General features: G+C 33.0%; 3 protein-coding genes across 3 annotated transcripts; all 3 read right to left on the bottom strand.

Annotated features, from left to right (window-relative positions):
* Window positions 1-1,009: 1,009 nt before the first annotated feature.
* Window positions 1,010-3,493, bottom strand: LOC113235207 (juvenile hormone esterase-like). The gene is made up of 3 exons (XM_026470832.1): window positions 3,293-3,493; window positions 1,882-3,134; window positions 1,010-1,688 (listed from the first exon to the last, which is right to left on the bottom strand). Exons 1-3 carry the CDS (start codon window positions 3,479-3,481, stop codon window positions 1,496-1,498), a joined length of 1,635 nt encoding a protein of 544 aa, XP_026326617.1. The 5' UTR covers window positions 3,482-3,493; the 3' UTR covers window positions 1,010-1,495.
* A 3,797-nt stretch (window positions 3,494-7,290) lies between these two features.
* On the bottom strand, window positions 7,291-8,558 carry LOC113235182 (esterase E4-like). Its single transcript, XM_026470795.1, has 2 exons — window positions 8,107-8,558; window positions 7,291-7,659 (listed from the first exon to the last, which is right to left on the bottom strand). The coding sequence occupies exons 1-2, from the start codon at window positions 8,454-8,456 to the stop codon at window positions 7,620-7,622; spliced, it is 390 nt and encodes a 129-aa protein (XP_026326580.1). The 5' UTR covers window positions 8,457-8,558; the 3' UTR covers window positions 7,291-7,619.
* Window positions 8,559-13,304: 4,746 nt separating this feature from the next.
* Window positions 13,305-16,349, bottom strand: LOC113235181 (esterase FE4-like). Its single transcript, XM_026470793.1, has 3 exons — window positions 16,138-16,349; window positions 14,760-16,006; window positions 13,305-13,688 (listed from the first exon to the last, which is right to left on the bottom strand). The coding sequence occupies exons 1-3, from the start codon at window positions 16,324-16,326 to the stop codon at window positions 13,484-13,486; spliced, it is 1,641 nt and encodes a 546-aa protein (XP_026326578.1). The 5' UTR covers window positions 16,327-16,349; the 3' UTR covers window positions 13,305-13,483.
* Window positions 16,350-18,229: the final 1,880 nt, after the last annotated feature.

Below are 18,229 nucleotides of genomic sequence, written 5' to 3'. Positions count from 1 at the left end.
ATGTTCAATTATAAAAACTAAACTAGAGAAGAAATCAGTAAATTTAAACCATTAAGTGTATCAAAAATATCAATAGACTTCCAGCTTAATAGGAAAATTCACATTGAAAAATAAAAACAGTGCATTAAAATTAGTAAAAATATTGCGTCCTACATGCTAAAACGAAGTAACGACGCCAAGGACATGTTCATAATAATATAAAACATTTTTGCTTTATTAATGATTTGATTACAATTTATTGACTATTTTTACATAAGCCGAAAACAAAAATTGTAAGTGTGAGCCCCGATAGTGGTCTGCGTAAGCAGAATTTCAAGCAGTACTCGAGAAATTCTAAGTGACTGCGGACGAACGCATAAAAAACGTAATTTTTAACCGACTTCAAAAAAAGGAGGAAGTTCTCAATTCGACTGTATGTTTTTTTGCATGTATGTTACGCGATAACTCCGGTATTTGTGAACCGATTTTCATGATTCTTTTTTTGTTAGAAAGGGGATACCTCCATAGTGGTTCAATTTAATTTTGAAGAAAATCATCCAACTCTAAAGGTTTTCATTCATTTTTATAAATACCGCCTAAATTTTATTATAAGGAGCAATTATTTTAATGGTTGATTTTGCTATTCTCTAATTCAAGGCGTTTTTCTCTCAATATACTTTAAGTAGTGAGAACCGAGTTTTATTATCTCTTGTGTCAAGTCCCGTACAGTGGCGAACTAAAAGATGACTCCGGGTTTGCGCACTTTCCGGTAACCGATTTCAATAAAACTTGGTAATTATGTGTAATTCCACGTACCTACTTTTGAGGTCGATTTTTTTAGTACTCTGTACTAAGATTATAGTTTTTATGTTAAAGCGTAAAATAATGGCGTTGGATCAATCCCAACATTCTCCCATCTTTCTTTCTAACGTTGTCTGTTTAGGTGCCCATTTTTAATTTACATATCCGCATACAAGTAAAAAAAAACAATAAATCTGATCAGTGTAATAAAACAAAACAGAATAGAACAAAGATTAGTGAAAATATTAAAAATAAGTAGTAATAAGTTAGCATTAGCGAGAAATTAATAAAATCGGTACTACGGTGTTTATACAAAGTCAGTGTCTGTAGGTACCTAATAATACACTAACATCCTAATTGACTAAAAAGGCACTATTGATAAATTCCTAAAAATTATATATGTATATAGTTTTTCATCTAAAATCGAAATCAAGATATAATTTAATTAAGTATAATATTAGCGCAGTGACTACCACCTCAAAGTTACTAATGATAAACAGAGATTTTAATGTTTCTGGCAAATAACGTAAATATAAATCAAAAGTTTGTGTAAAGTAAAGATATACAACTAATTTTAGTATATGTTGCATCGTGTTTATGTCTGAACAATAGGTTATAATAGTACCAGTTAATTTTGTAAAAAACTACATCAGGCAAAATAATAAAACTATTGACAAATTTGCTTATACTATCTCCGCAATGAAACAGTTCAATGTCAGTATTCCCTATAACCCGTAACATATTTTTTGTTGAGATTGTAAAAAAGCTCCCAAAACGCCATTCTGTTGTGGAAAGGCCTCCGTTCAAGTTTGAGCTCCGAGTTAATGTCCAAGTAATAGTAAGGAGATCCTTCGTTTATTGGTTCCCATCGGACCGGCAACAATTCTGTGATTTGTGGAGTAGGATTGCTGCAACAGTATATAGTGTAATTAGATCGAGTAAATATTACTATTATAATCCCAGAAGGATTTCCATTATAAATTTGTGTACTAATTAGTTACAATAGTGGACAATTAGGCCTTACATTATTTAAGGAATAATTGTCCATGATATTTCTTTTAATCAAACCAAAAGTTAAGGCTTTTTAAGTTACGTACGCACCTATATTTTACAAAGTTTGCCCACATAGTAGTCATTCTGTCCAATATAAGCTGGTCATGCAGTTCAGGTTTTTCATGCCAGAACGAGACATCAAATAAATATCCAATTTCATCAGCGTGAGCTGCACCTCCGATAGTCACGTTATTCTTCCTTTTCACGAAATTTCTTCCTCCGTTGTAAGAGAACACATAGTGGTAAATATTACTTGCTCTATTTTTGATATAATTTGCTATACTTCTTACAGTAGGATAGTTATAACCAAAATCTGAAAGCATATCGGCAAGAACAAACTTCAATTCTTCAGTAATCTTTTCGTCACCAATGTAAAAGTGTCTTACAAACATCTCCATTTCCAAAAGTGTATCAGCATCGAAATTAAAACCACTATTCAATCTTTCTGCAAATATACCATTATGCATTTCAAAAAACTCAGTATCTCGATTTGCATAATGAGTTATCATTTCATTGTCGTTGAATCCAATCAAAATGGGCATATTTCTAACTTTTGGAATTTCCATATTAACTGGGTAATCAGTAATAAATGTTTCCGTATTATCAAATTGATTTTCAATACAAGGCCAAAATCTATCTACAGTTGATGCAGATGCAATAATTAAATGTGGGTCAATAGATGATAAAAACGTCAAGGCTTCAGAAACATCATCGGTTGTAAATCCAAGATTTTCTGATAACTTCAAAGACAATTCAGGTTTTGGTTCGGTTAAAGTTCCTGGTAAAAATGCAGTTCCACTTTGCAAAATGACACTCTTGAACAAAGTCTCTTGAGCTGAATACAAATGTAAATCAACCGATATTCCACCTGCACTCTCGCCCATAATAGTTATTTTGTTTACATCGCCACCAAAGGACTCAATATTATTATTTATCCATCGTAAAGCTAATAGTTGGTCCTTAAGTCCTTGGTTTCCAGGCACTTCTGGTGTGCCCAGACACATAAAACCGTAAGGTCCCAGACGATAATTGATTGTTACCAAAATAATATCATTTTTAACAAGAAATTTCGGACCATAGAGGTACCTGCCTGAGAAACCGATCGAAAAACCTCCACCATAGATCCAAACAAGGACGGGTACACGGTTTTGAGAAGTGGCTGACTTTGGTACGTAAATGTTGAGATGCAGACAGTCCAGTGAACCGACTAATGTGTTGTTGAATTCTTCAATTTGTGGACATATTGCGGAATCATCATAAGCTTCAAAAGTATTTTCAAATTTCGGATAAGGCGTTGAAGGCTAAAACAGAAATCGACTATTTAAGCGTTAACGCTATACATCCATATATCAAGTCATAAGTTTCATCGAATAAGCAATTTATTATATTACAATTTTATGATTATGGAATGAAATATTTACTCAAGCTTAAAATTGTTGTTAAATTTAAATTAACTTACGCCAAAGGGGTTGGTTTCATCAACTACACCAAAAGGTATTCCCAAAAACATGGAATAATCACCATCACTTGCTGTTAAGCCTCGTATGAGGCCAACTTTCGTTTCCACTAAAGGATCTATTCTAGGACTCGCAATAATTCCATTACATAATAGCAAAAATCCAAAACCTATAAAAAAATTTGAACACATTGTAGTTTATGCGACGCCAGGTAAATACTACACTTAACATTCCTACGTCTAAATACTTCAAATATATATATATATATCTTATGTATCTGAAGTGGTACTTAAATCTGAAGTGGCGTTGATATAACAATACTGTAGTGTGATTTGCAGGAATTTTCTAGAAAGAGAGAAATCTAACATGCTATTGGTATTTGTTACAGCTTAAATCCCATCTGGTAACTAGCCAAACTTAAGTAGCCGTGACAATATTGTCAACAGCAAAAGCTACAAATTTAGTCGCTAAACAAATCGAAAAAATACTATGTACATATTATTATATAACACATGATTTTCAATATTTTACAGGTATTGCTGCTAGAGTTTACAGACGTGAAAGCAATATCATGAAATTAAAATAAGATGTTGCGTATGCTTAAAAACGCAGAATGGTATCTTATTCTATTCGCATTTCAAATTCATTATACCAAAAGCAGGAAGTTCATAAATTTACTTATTATATCACCAGTGCAGAAAGCTGTAAGCTGTAGCAGCGTAAGAACAATTTGGCTGCGACATATATACGTACAGCATACCAACGTCTATAATAAAAGAAAATAAAGTTTTGTAAGAAGTATTTAAGTTTGTTCGCGGGACTTGACATTATAGACGATTGAAAAACAGTTCTTTTTTAGTACTTTATTTTTTAAATAAAAGTGGCAAAAGTGGCTTTCGTCACTGTTACATATTATATTATAGTTATACTTTTTTCTTTTTGTATATATCTACTCATGTTTGTTGTCTAATAATAAAGTCCGACCTGTTTGGACGTATTTTCCTTTTTGTGTTTTAGGTTTTAACACTTACCCTAAGAACACCTAATCATTAAAAAAATTGTCTCCAAATATGCAATATCGTTAATAGTTTAACAATATTGCATATTTGTCATGTAACCTCCATAACAGTTTTCATTGAATTTGTAGAAATGATCCCAACCCGCTATCCTGTTGTGAAAAGACTTCCGTTCCAATTTTAATTCTAAACTAAGGCGTACTTTTCCAAATTGGATCCCATTGTATTGGCAACAATTCTATGATTTATGGAGTTGATAATTCATTTGTGTAATAAGTAAATACAACATTTAATATTAGTACTACACTATTTTGCTAAAGTTGCGTTATTTAACAACCGTTTATAGGTACGTATGGATAAAAACATAATGAAGATGGTTCAATGGATATGAATAATTTAGCCTGGATGTGACACTGATGAACGAGATAATCTTGATACACTGATAGTCATTTTTCATTTTTAGTGGGATTTTTCATGAACCACGAATTTTCGGGCCAATGTGGTCAGTCGGTCTCCGATAAGAACAGGAGGAAGTAGGATTTTAAATATTTAAAAAAAGTACTACCTATGTTTAACAATTTTATTGGCCAAAATCAAATAAGTATCCAAGTTCATCGCCATGTGATGCAACCTTCATTTGTGTTATCACTTGTACCCGACACAAAATTTCTTCCTTCAATAAATTCCTAAAGGAAAAACATAAAGATAAATATTATTTGCCCCATTTTCGAGGCATTTTGCTATATAGTTTTTTAAATCGGATGATTAAAACGAAAATCTGGAACCATATAAATAATAGCAAATTTGACATCTTTACTTGTTTTCTCGTCACCAAAGTAGAAGTGTTATACTAATATTTCAATTTCTCATCATCAAAATCAAAACCATTTTTAATTAATGGTTTACAAAGAAATTTGCCGTGCGACAGCAGGTACATATTCTAATACAATGTGTAGCATTCGGTGAGTAAACAGTTTTATTTGTACTACGTAACCATGTACATACAAAAACTGAACTAAAGCAATATTGAAAAAACCGTGTCAGTCAGTCAACCGTGACCATCCTGAGAGGTGTAAAGGGCCCGAAACGTTGGTTTGTTTGAAAAAACAAATATACACAATTTAAATCCGGAAAAATAGTTTCATTTCCTATGTGTAACAATCGAGAAAACCCAAGAACTCGAAATATTGAAGAAGCCAATAATTTTCAACTATTAGGAATATTACTAGACCTTGATTGGGAAATTCGCATTGAAAAGCGAAAATCTTGAAAATAACTCAAAAAATTTAAACTAGGAGTAATAAGAAGAGTGCGCCCTAACTTGAAACGGAAGTATCGTAAAATCGACGCCAATTAATTAATTAACTAACTAACTAGGCACAAAACAAAAAATTAAGTAATTTACAACTTTTAAATAATGTTTGTGCTAGATACGTGAGCTTCGAGAATAGTGAGCGTAAGCAGAATTTCAATCAGTACTCGCGAATACTAAGTGATTGGGATTACGCATTTCAATGCGTTGGGCATTGAAATGCGTAATTTCAGATCTTATATTAAAGTGATTAGGGTTGCATTCGAATAATCCCAATATTCTCCCATTCTCATTTATTTCGTAATAGTGCTGCCTGTATAGGTGATAATTTTTGTTTATTATCTAAAATTGGCTTTAGTAAAAAAAAAGTACATAGCATTACGAAATTTGCATCTATTGTGTTACAAAGAAACTAGATACGATACGGTTGATGCAAAAATTTACGGTTCACGCAAGATTGCGTGAGTCTGATTTTTAGCTCGTATCTAGTTTGTACGATACACAATTGGCATAAAGTTAATTATACTTTGGTTCCAAAAATTCGCTTTCGCTCCGTACTGCGGCAATGTAAATTGAGCCTAAATCTTTTACCTCCATGGCGTACATACTGACATCTAAGTAGGAATCTTCCTGTTTCATATTACATTACAGAATTAAAAGTGTTTTGTTATGTACTGTTGTGTACGGACCAAGTTGCAACTCTCAAATTAACGACGTAAAAATTCATCGAAAATTAAGTCGCCTCTATTAATTTAGAGACTTGAACTAACGTAAAAGGGGAGAAAAACAATAAAACAAACCAGTGTAATAAAACGAAACGGAAAAGAACATATAAATAATAAATAATATATCTCAAACCTAAATAGTAATAAGCAGTAAAAACGGTACTCGTACTTTTGCCTAAATTATCTGTAGGTACCTGATAATTCATAAATATCCTACGTGATTAAGAAAGCATATTGATTTATTTATAAATGTCATTATCCTTGTTAATTCAAAAAACGAAATCAAGATATAAATCAATTGATTATGTTATCACCAGTGATTGGATTGAGGGAGTAAATCTGCCTAAAGTATGAACGTTTTCTTAGTATGGACATACCCATTTCGTCATCAATGAGTCTAAAATTTCTTTTTTTAATGTTTATTTTGTAAACATTGAAAAATATAGGTTTTCTGATGTTTATTTTTTAAATGACTGAAGTATTTGAATACGTAAATACCTATTGAAACACAACTACAATATTATTTTTGAGACAATAATTTGTAGCAAACATGTAATAGGAAATAATAATTTGTCGCCAATGCACTCAAATTTCAATCAAAGCATAATTAGTTCCGAGAAGTTCCGGGATTTGTAGAAGGGAATGTCCACGTTCTTCTTTACTTAAATCAACTCCTTCAATTCCGATCACTGGTTATTATTATGACTACAGCTATTTACCAATGAAATACTGGCACTATAAAATGTCTTTGACAAAATAATGCAAAGAAATAGAAATCAAAAGTTTTGCCCCATTTCAATGTGCATAAAATATTTTAGTTGTAGTTGTAGTGTATTTTTATATTGTATCGTGTTTGTATCTGGTCCATACATTCTAGTAGTACCATTTAATTTTGTAAACAATACTTGTAAATTGAGTTATTAATATATTTAATAATCATATGCGGTTTTTTTATATCTTATTTAGTTTCAGTTTCGTTGTAAAGCGACTTCTTATAAAGAAAAAAAAATTTGGTGCAAATACCTCCAAAATGAAAATGCGTTGTTGACAAAGAAGGCAGAATATCAAATTATTGACAAATTTACCCACAATATCTCTGCAATGTCATTAAAATACTTCAATATAATTATTGTCTATAACCAGTGATATATTCCTTGTTAAGTTTGTAAAAAAGGTTCCAAAATGCCATTCGGCTGTGAAAAGGCCTCCGTTCAAGTTTGAGCTTCGAGTTAATGTCCATGTAATAGTAAGGAGATCCTTCCACTATTGGTTCCCATCAGACCGGCAACAATTCTGTGATTTGTGGAGTAGGATTGCTGCAACAATATAGTGTATTAATTATTGATAAAATGAACTTACCTCTAAGTTAAGTTCGATCGTAATTATGGGAAGCGCTTCATCTGGAAAGATTACCAAGAGATTGGTACTTGTAGTAATGCATACGTGTGACCATTTCGTACACTAAATGAATCACCGAGCGAGAGCAGGAGTACGGAACATCAGCCTACTTCGTATTTTACGTATTTTGTATTTTTATTTGTTTTTACCCTCAACTTAGTCTAGAAAATAGCAACACGTATGTTACTTACTGCAAGTACCAATCTCGTGCTAATCTTGAAGACAAATGTATAATCATGTATTTCGAGAAAGTATTATAATTCAAACTTCCCCAGTAATATCACTAATATGAATTTGTGTACGATTAGTCCACGACACAAATTTTAATAAGAAAAAATTAAGGAATTTCAAAGTTACATAGGTACCTGTATTTTACAAAGTTGGCCCACATAGTAGTCATTCTGTCCACTATAAGTTGGTCTTGCAGTTCAGGTGTTTCATGCCAGAACGAGACGTCAAATAAATATCCAAGTTCATCTGCGTGAGATGCACCTCCGATAGTCACATTGTTCTCTCTTTTCACCAAATTTCTTCCTCCGTTGTAAGAGAACACATAATGGTAAATATTACCTGCTCTATTCTTAATATAAGTTGCTATACTTCTTACAGTAGGATGGTTAAAACTAAAATCTGAGTGCATATCAGTCAGATCAAACTTCAGTTCTTCAGTAATCTTCTCGTCACCAATGTAAAAATGTTTTACAAGTATTTCCATTTCCAAAAGTGCTTCAGCATGGAAATTAAAACCAGTTTGCAATATTTCTGCAAATATTTCATTTGAAATTTCAAAAAAATCTGAATTTTGATTTGCATAATAACCAATTATTTCATTGTCATTTTTGGTTTTATTAGTGCCAAAAAAGGGAGAGCATAGAGATAAAAAGAGTTGGAGATTAGTTATCGATTATAGAAGACGATAAATTCCCATTACCTAATATAACGGAAATCTTAGATTCTTTATCTGGAGCTATATATTTTTCACATTTAGATCTTAGTCAATCTTACTATCAATTTAAATTAACTCTGGATTGTCGCAAATATATGTATAAGCTTCACAACAGATACAGGACAGTACCAAATGAAAAGGCTACCGATGGGTTTACGCACAAGTCCCAGTACATTTTCTAGGGTAATGAGAGTAGCGATGTCTGATTTAAATTTCGAAAAATGTTTCGTTTATCTTGATGATCTCGTAGTGTTTGGTAGACATTTAGAAATCCACAAAAAAATCTTTTAGACATTTTCGAAAGACTACGCAAAGTTAATTTAAAATTAAATCCCATTAAGTGTCAATTCTTAAAAACAGAACTTTTATATTTAGGCCACGTAGTATCATCCAAAGGTGTCTTAGCGGACGCAGAAAAAAATAAAGTAGTTTCAAATTACCCAGTACCGACTAATGTTGATGAAGTGCGACGTTTTGTTGCATTTTGTAATTATTACAGAAAATTTATAAAAAAATTCGCAGAAATTACAATACCATTGACCAATTTATGCAAAAAGAATATACCATTAAATTTTACAACATAATGCTATACAAAATAAAAGTTTCGAATATTTAAAAAAGCTACTTACTTCACCACCTATACTGCAATACCCTGATTTTAGTGAAAATAAGGAATTCATCTTACATCAGGAATAGCGATCGGTGCACTTTTATGTAACAGCGATTTAAGACCAGTGGCATACGCCAGTCGTCCATTAAATAAAGCAGAAAAAAATTACCCAACTATACAAAAAGAATTACTTGGGGAATAAAATACTTCAGACCATATCTTCGGAAAAAAAATACTATATTAAGTGACCATAAACCACTTCTTTATCTTTTCGGAATGAAAGACCCATCAAGCAGACTAATAAAATTCCGCCTATTACTAGAAGAATATGATTTTAACATCTGTTATGTAAAAGGAAGAGATAACGTCGTTGCAGACACGTTATCGCGCATAATCCTTACTTCTAACGAACTAAAATAAAATGAATAATAATATTATGATGGTTACAATTAGGGCACAGACTAAAAGATTGGAGGAACGAAATAGGATTGAAAGTCAGGTTAGTGATATATAGCCGAATATTGATACAACCAAGCGGCCTGATCAACAGCGCGTTGCAGAAATATTACGGATACCAGAAGATGATTTTAAGCAAACGAGAAGAAATACAAAAATTAAAAAGAAAGGACTTATAACTGAGGAAAATGAATGTTTTAACTTTGAAAATCGTAAAAATATAATGTGTATAAACCTCGCTTTTAAGTTGCATTTCACGCTACTACTACTTTCAACTAAATTAAGTGAGTATTGTAAGAAAATTAACGTAAAAAAAATATGTATTATAAAAAACGATGAAAACGAGCTTTTTATCAAAAGAATAAATACAAGACATAAAAGATAGAAAAGAGTGGACTGGCCCACACGTATGTATTTTATATTTAGACATTATGGGACCATTAGATCAGGATGAGGAGAGTTACAGATATACATATATTGACTATATATATTGACAATGCGAAATGAGTAAGTATGTAGAGGCGTATCCATTAAGAAACAAAGATATGGTAAGTGTAGCACGTAGTTTAGTTAATAATTTTATACTTAGGTTTGGACCACCAGAGACTATAGTCACGGACCGAGGAACCGAATTTATCTCATCTACAATGACAGAGGTATGTAAACTATAACACATTGAAAAACTTCAATCAACAGCCTATCATCACGAAACGATAGGATCTCTTGAAAATACTCACAAAATCTTAGGTTCTTACTTAAGAACACAATGTAACAAATATCCAGAAACTTAGAGCCACTGGCTACCATTTTGGTCTGTTACTTACAATAATAACACATTACATAGTGCAACTAATTATACGCCTTTTGAACTCGTCTTTCGTAAAACATGTGAATTACCCAGTAGAATAAGTGCAACCGTAGAACCATTGTACAACCCTAGCGATTACAGTTGAGAATGAAGATGTCGGCTATAAGTGGCGCGTAAGGACGCTCATGATAACTTAATCAAAACAAAACAGGTTAGGAAGTGTAATTAGGATTTAAAAGTAAACACAGTGAAATACAAAAAAGACGATCTTATTTTAGTGAAAAGTGAAACAGGAAGTAAACTAGAAACATTGTTTAAGGCGATGAGGTGCCCAAAATCACTTAAATATGGTGTTTTTGTGTAAGTTTTTAGGCGATAACATAGCACGTGGAACTTTGAACATCCTATAACACGTATCTTGAAGTGTAGCTTGAAAATCCTAGAATATTGCTTATTGTCATAGGTAATACAAAAACTGGATTACAGTGAGACTCTGGTGATTAATTTTTGACATATTTTTCTCGGGCAAACCAAACTGGTTTACTACCAAATTTAGTGTTGTTATTTAAATGGTACTTATCTTGATTCTGACACTTTATTTGTTTTAAATAAAAGACAAATAACAAATTTAGGAGTAAAAAGTAACTTTCGCCTACTAAAGTACGAGCTAAATATTTGCTTGCGAATTATGGACAGGCACTTAACGGTGTGAAAAAATATCATACTCAAAAAAAAACGTAAATAAGTAAATATAATGACCATTTCGTTGAAATGAAAACAAAATATTAAAAAAAGTCAAATTTTAGTTTGACTTTTTTTAAGTTAAAGCCATTAGGTGAGATTAAAAAAAATATATTTTTAGTTGGATTAGAACCTAAAACACAAAGTATTCATAACAAAAAATGAAATTATTGTTTGCGTCCTTGATTATTTAGTAAAAATGCAACGTTGAAAACTTCTGCTGCGTAGCTTGCATTCGTAGGATACGTTGCTAGACCTCTGTTTTGGCCAGTTTTGACAAATTAATTTATATTGTATTGTAATCAGCTGTTTACCGTCGAGCACGATACTTACGAGATATGTTGTTGGACATAGTTATGCAAACTATAACAAACCCACAAAATATCACTTTCGAGTTAATTAGATTTTTGTAAAAACAGTGTGACGAAATAAATAGGTAAGTTATTTGAGACTATAGATGCTCGGAGTACTCGTTTGCTACTCGGTACTCGGTGTACTCGGCCGAATAACTCGGTTCATGAGAAAAGTACTCGGTTAAAATAAAGCACCATAACTATAGACATAATAAAGTAAACTCAACAATATATTTAAAATATTCAAAAGAGATTTATTACTAGAAATTGTAGACAATTGTAACAATTTCTAGCAATTTAGTAATTTCAAAAGTAAGTTTACATTATTAATATTTAAAATTTAACAAAGGCAAGTTATGATGTAGGAATATTTACAAGGCTTTCTGCGCGTTCAGGTAACAGTCTGTTCCTTTTTTCTTCATACACATTACCCGCTTCGGCAAATAACCGCTCGCTATACACAGTGCTTGCAGGTGCACATAAAAACACTCGTGCTAACTGTGCCAGTTTTGGATATTTTCTTTTATGCTCTGCCCATCATTGGAACGGACTCTGCTCTCGCGACAATAAACTTTCATTGACATATCGGCCTAATTCTAGAGCAACGGGGGCTTTTAGGACCATCGCGTTCCGGTTGTAATGAACCGAATAACTCGGCCGAATACTCGGCTCGGCAAATGTTAAACCGAGTAATATTCGGTACTCGGTTACTCGATAAAACTTGTACTCGGCGCATCTCTATTTGAGACAAACGATGTACTGTAGCAGTGAGAACGATATAGGAAACTATTATATTATATAGCAATAAATAGAAAACATCTTTTTATTTAGTTAACGAGAACCATGTTCTAGTTTTCGTAATGAAAACGCCAAATATCTACAGTACTTCAGTACATGTGACATGGATCCGTTTAGCATATTTTAAAAAAGACATTATATGAATTAAGCAGCAAGGTTCATTTTAGCTATTAAAAAGTTACTTATTTAGGGTTGTTACCGCGAAGGACTTTTATTTTCTCCGTTTTGACTTGGTATGTATGCCAGGATCCTTTGTGAGTGGGTAAAGGACACGTCTGGTGTTCTACCTAAATACATAACTCAATTTCACTCGAGGTGTGGGCTGTTTCTTGTTTGCATAACATGTCCAGTTCTTATATGGTTTGATATTTTTTGGTTTGATAGCATGTGTGTATTTTAAGTACAACGCCATCTGTTACCGGCAATTAATATTATATTAAATTAAGCGAAAGGTCCAACTACCACACTCTTACTGCATTGGGGCGTATGATGCCATCTTATTGGAGAAATTTTAGTAGGCGCGTTATCGCTCAAGGTCATCGACGCTTGTCAGCGTGTTAAAGGACCAGAGTTATTGAAGTGAAAAAACCTAATGTTGTTATCTCTGTAAACGGTAAACACGATAAAGTCCATATAAATGGAACTAAGCCATTTGTATCTAGTTAAGTTAGTTAAGATTTAGGATTGCGCAAAACCTAAGATAGATAAGTACCTTAATTTTTTTTATATACAAAAAAAAACAATTTAAAATGATTATAATTTATATTTATATAATTTCTAAAAAAAAAATTGAAACGAAATTTTTTTTTTCCTTTTCTACTCTCCCGTACTCACCCGTTTGTGTGGTATGGTATGTTAGTACTTCGTTACAGTTAATTATATTATGTAATGAAAGGTGTAAGGTTAGGTTAGTTAGTAATAAATGTATCGTCGAAAAGTACACTGGTTTCCATTTCGTCTGCAATTTTTCCTATTCCCCCTCGCCTCACCTCATTATATCCGTGTTTTATATATTTATAAAGGAAAACTATTAACAATATTGCATATTAGTCATGAAACCTCCTAAGTAGTTTTCGTTTAATTTATAGAAGAGATCCCAAAATGCCATCCTGTTGTGAAAAGGCCTCTGTTCTAATTTTAATTCTGAGCCAATATTTATGTAATAATAAGGAGAACTCTTCACAATTGGATTCCATCGTACTGGTAACAATTCTGTCACTTGTGGAGTTGGGTTGCTGAAACATAATAAGTAAATACAACATTTAATATTGATACTGCATTATTTTGCTGAGGATGTTTTTTCATTTACTTATTTATATAATTTCTTGTCGGCGAACTGACAGACAATTAGTCATTTAGAAAACTAAGTAAACTTTGACTGCCTCTGTGGTCGAACGGTTACCATGCCGGACTGCCACGCAGAGGTCTCAAGTTCGATTCCCGGGCTAGGAGAAATATTTGTATGGTCAACATTTATTTCTCTCGTGAGTTTGGGTGTAATTTGTAGTTGTCTATGTGTGTGTCCACGGTTACCGCGACACAGGGTTTCCCCAGTGCGGGGCTATAAAAAAAAAGTAGAAAAAAAAAATCTAATTCTGATGTTGAGTTCCCTTACTTATACTTACATATAAATATTAACAAAAAATAGGGGTTGTTACAACTCTTGTATCCTGAGCTCACTAAGTACAATCAGCAGCAAAAGTAAATGACGGTCACTTAGACCACAAAATCTATAATCTACAATTGCTACACGCATTCAAAGATTTTTATAGTTAAACGCCGTTTTACTACAGCTATACTAGTACAAAGCAGGTCGAGATCCACAGTCCACACACCACTTATTAAACGCAGAGGACGCACGCAATATAAAGGAATTTTGTCTGTAATTAGTTTTAAGTAAAGATATGTTTAACAATGGTCGTTCACGGAGGTTTTTGTATTAACACGGAGCTGTATTTTAGCAAGTAAATCCGGACAATCTATAGATCTACGAGTAACGCTCATTAAGTAAGAAATGTCGCTTATTATTATTTAACAACCGTTCATAGGTACATGTGGATAGAAAGTTAAAGAAGATAGATCAATAGATATAAATAAATTATGATGAACTACTCCACTACAAGATTATCTTGATAGACAGATTGTCATTTTTCTTTTTTAGTAGAATTTTTGACAAACCGCAAATTCATGGGCCCAGCAGTGGAACATAATGGGTTAATAAAGTAGATATCATGATAATTTACCTCCGATAATATGGCACAAGAGGAAAAAGGATTTTATTTAAAAAAGTGGTTCACGGTACTTACCTGTACTTAACAAAATTTGCCCACATCGTAGTCATTCCATCTATTACTAGTTGATCTTCAGGTGTTGGTGCTTCTTGCAATTGACTTAAATCGAATAGGTATCCGAGTTCATCGCCATGCGATGCACCTTCAATTGTTCTGTTACTTGTCCCCGACATCGAATTTCTTCCTCCATTGTAGGAAAAAACATAGTGGTAAATATTATTTGCTCCATTTTCGAGGTACTTTGCTATAATTCTTTGAATCGGATGATTAAAACAAAAATCTGAAACCATGTCTATAATAGCTAATTTGACGTCTTCACTTATTTTCTCGTCACCAAGGTAGAAGTGTCGTACTAATGTTTCCATTTCGTTAAGTTTGTCGTCATCAAAATCAAAACCATTATTTAAATGGTTTGCAAATAAATCACCGTGTATTTGAAAGTATTCAGAATTTTTATTTGCATATTGGCCTAACCCCTCCTTGTCATTGAATCCAATTAGCACGGGCATACTTGCCACATTAGGTACACCAGTGTTAACTGGGTAATCATATATATATCTTTCTATATTATCAAACTTTTCTTCAACACATGGAAAGAAACTCCCAAAATCCATATAAGAAGCAGCTGCTATCACTAGATGAGAGTCAATTGTTGCCAAAAATGTCAAGGATTGAAGTACATCTTCTGTTACAAAACCAAGTTTCTCTGCTAACTGCAAGGATAATTCTGGTCTCGGAAGCCTTACTAAGCCCGGCAAGGAAGTCACTCCACTTTGCAGAATGGCATTTCTAAAAAGTCTGTCTTGTGCTGAATGCAAGTGTAAATCAATGGACATCGCGCCTGCACTCTCCCCCATTAAAGTTATTTTGTTCACGTCTCCACCAAATGAATGTATATTATCATTAATCCACCGTAAAGCTAGTACCTGATCTTTAAGTCCTTGATTACCAGGAACTTCAGGTATTCCAAGGCACATAAAACCGTAAGGTCCAAGGCGATAATTAATTGTTACTAAAATAATATCATGCCTGACAAGAAATTTCGGACCATAATGATTTGAAGAACCACCTGAAAAACCTCCACCATGAATCCACACCAGGACGGGTACACGGTTTTGAGAGCTAGCTGATTTTGGCACGTAAATGTTAAGTTGCAAACAGTCCAATGAACCAACTATGTCCCCGAATTGCGTTTGTGGACACATTCCAGAATCGTAATACGCTTCAAATGTTTCTTCAAAATCTGGATACGGCGTTGAAGGCTGCAAAAATATTACGGATCCGTTATTTAAATTCATAAAAGTTGTTACATTGACGTAATGTAATCTGAAAAATGTATATTGTGAGTTGTGTAAAAGCAAAATTTCTCTAAATAGAATTTATAAACACTTACTCCAAAAGGGTTGGATTCATTAACTACGCCAAAAGGTATGCCTAAGAACATTGAATAGTCACCATCACTTGCGCTTAGGCCTCGTATGAGGCCAACCTTGGTTTCTACTAAAGGATCTATCCTGGGACTCGCAATACTCTCATTGCACAGTAGCAAAAATGTCCAAACGGATAGAAAAATAGTATGCATTTTGTTGTCTCAACAATACCAGAGGAACAATAAGTCACTTAAATAAGAAGTATTACTGTGTTTTAAATCTAAAGAAGCAAATTATGTCACTTGCTATCGGTTGTAGCTCGTATCAATACTAGAATTATGGCACTTAAGAGTATCAATATCTAAAAGTTCTTAGAATTTGACAGATGCATGTCGATATTGCGCCATTATCTAGTGCCCTAGAAAAAATGATAAATAAAAGTGGCCTCTCAGATAAATAATACAAGTACCCGATATGAATACAGCTTGCATTGGTGGAAGAATGAAAAAGTGAATCTTAAATTTTAAATTACACATATCTTGTACCAACTGTACTGTACATATAATAACTGTAATTTATTAAGTACCTATGATCCTGTATACAACACTTAATAGTATTATAAATCGACAGGAATAAGAAAGACAAAAGTTATCATCTATCTTGAACATACTCGCCTAATTTATTATGGAGTCGGAATTATTGTGTAACGTGCACAAATTAAAAATGTATGTATATAAACATTAACGCTCTAAAATTACTTGTACCATCGAGTGTTTCTAATACTTAGAGTACTTCAAGTAATGGCAAAATCTTGGTGTCAGAGTAGACCCATGTTAAGCAGTAAAATGTGAACAACTTGTTACGTAACACCTATTTTACCAATCAAATACACATAATACATTACCTTATGTTGCTTTTGTCTGAATACCTAATACTGAATTTATCGCTTCAACGGGTGCCGGAAAAAATACAAGTAGACACTCAGATAGACAAGTTAACATCACGAAGTGACGTCAGACTAATGCCTTATTTAATTCCACCGAAGTGGAAAATAGTATACAGGATAAATCAAAGGATAAAAATAAAAATTTACGGATTTGGACATTATATTATGCCTGTTTCTTTGTAGAGTCGGCAGTGGTAGGTAGTGGAGTTTTAACTCCAGTCGTTATAGTATGGCGTGAAATAACGCTTCATTTGAGATTTGAAATTCGCTCACTATATAAATAGTATTTCCTTAACCCTTTGACTTAAATGGGACGCCGGCGTCTCTGACTTATTTTTGTTTTATTTTTTTAATCGAAACAATATTCATACTGTTATTTAATTTCTAGTGTTTCTTTTCGAGCGCATCTTTAATTTTTCATAAGGTTGCCGACATTGCGCGCGAAAAAAAAAGAAAAAACCCGGTAAAGATTTTTATTAAGTTTTCTAAGTTTTAATGTATTTTCAGTGGTGTGATTTGTTACAATGGTAAGTAAATATGTATATTAGATATATTTTTGTAATAGGTTGCAAGTGTAAAGTTAATAAAATCCATAGTAACTGCAAGAGACACCGGCGTCCCAATATGCAGTATCGGTCAACTATTCTCTGTTTTCTTGTTTGTGTTTTATTACTTTTTATACGTACTTAGGCTAAATTATCCTGAATATTTTGTAATGCTTCAGGCTTACAAAGGAGCGAGGTTGTATGCATTGGGCTCTTCTGAAATAGAAGAGTACCTAATGGCCGATACTAGCGACTGTGAAGATGAAGTTGTTTTGGATGAAGAGCATCAGGCATTTATTGAACAAGACATGGCAGGAGGAGTATCACAAGTTATTATCGAACCTGCAGGTGCACTTGACCCAGCGCGCACCCCATCATCATCATCATCAACTGCATCGTGTGATTCATTGCTCCCTACTACTACAATGCCAATTTTTCGATGGAGACCAAACACCTATAAGCCATACAACTTTGCAGAAAGTGATTATGAGTTTGGTAAAATAAATGTACTCCAGCAATCCATCGTATTCTTTTGATGTATTTGAGGCAGTCACCAACATCAAAGTACTTATTGAAAACATAATCATACCGGAATCCATACTGTATGCACAACAAAATGGCTCC

The sequence above is a fragment of the Hyposmocoma kahamanoa genome, unplaced genomic scaffold (genome assembly GCF_003589595.1).
Source record: "Hyposmocoma kahamanoa isolate Upper Pololo Valley unplaced genomic scaffold, ASM358959v1 87, whole genome shotgun sequence".
NCBI lineage: Eukaryota > Metazoa > Arthropoda > Insecta > Lepidoptera > Cosmopterigidae > Hyposmocoma > Hyposmocoma kahamanoa.
This window is presented reverse-complemented; position numbering and strand designations above follow the sequence as displayed.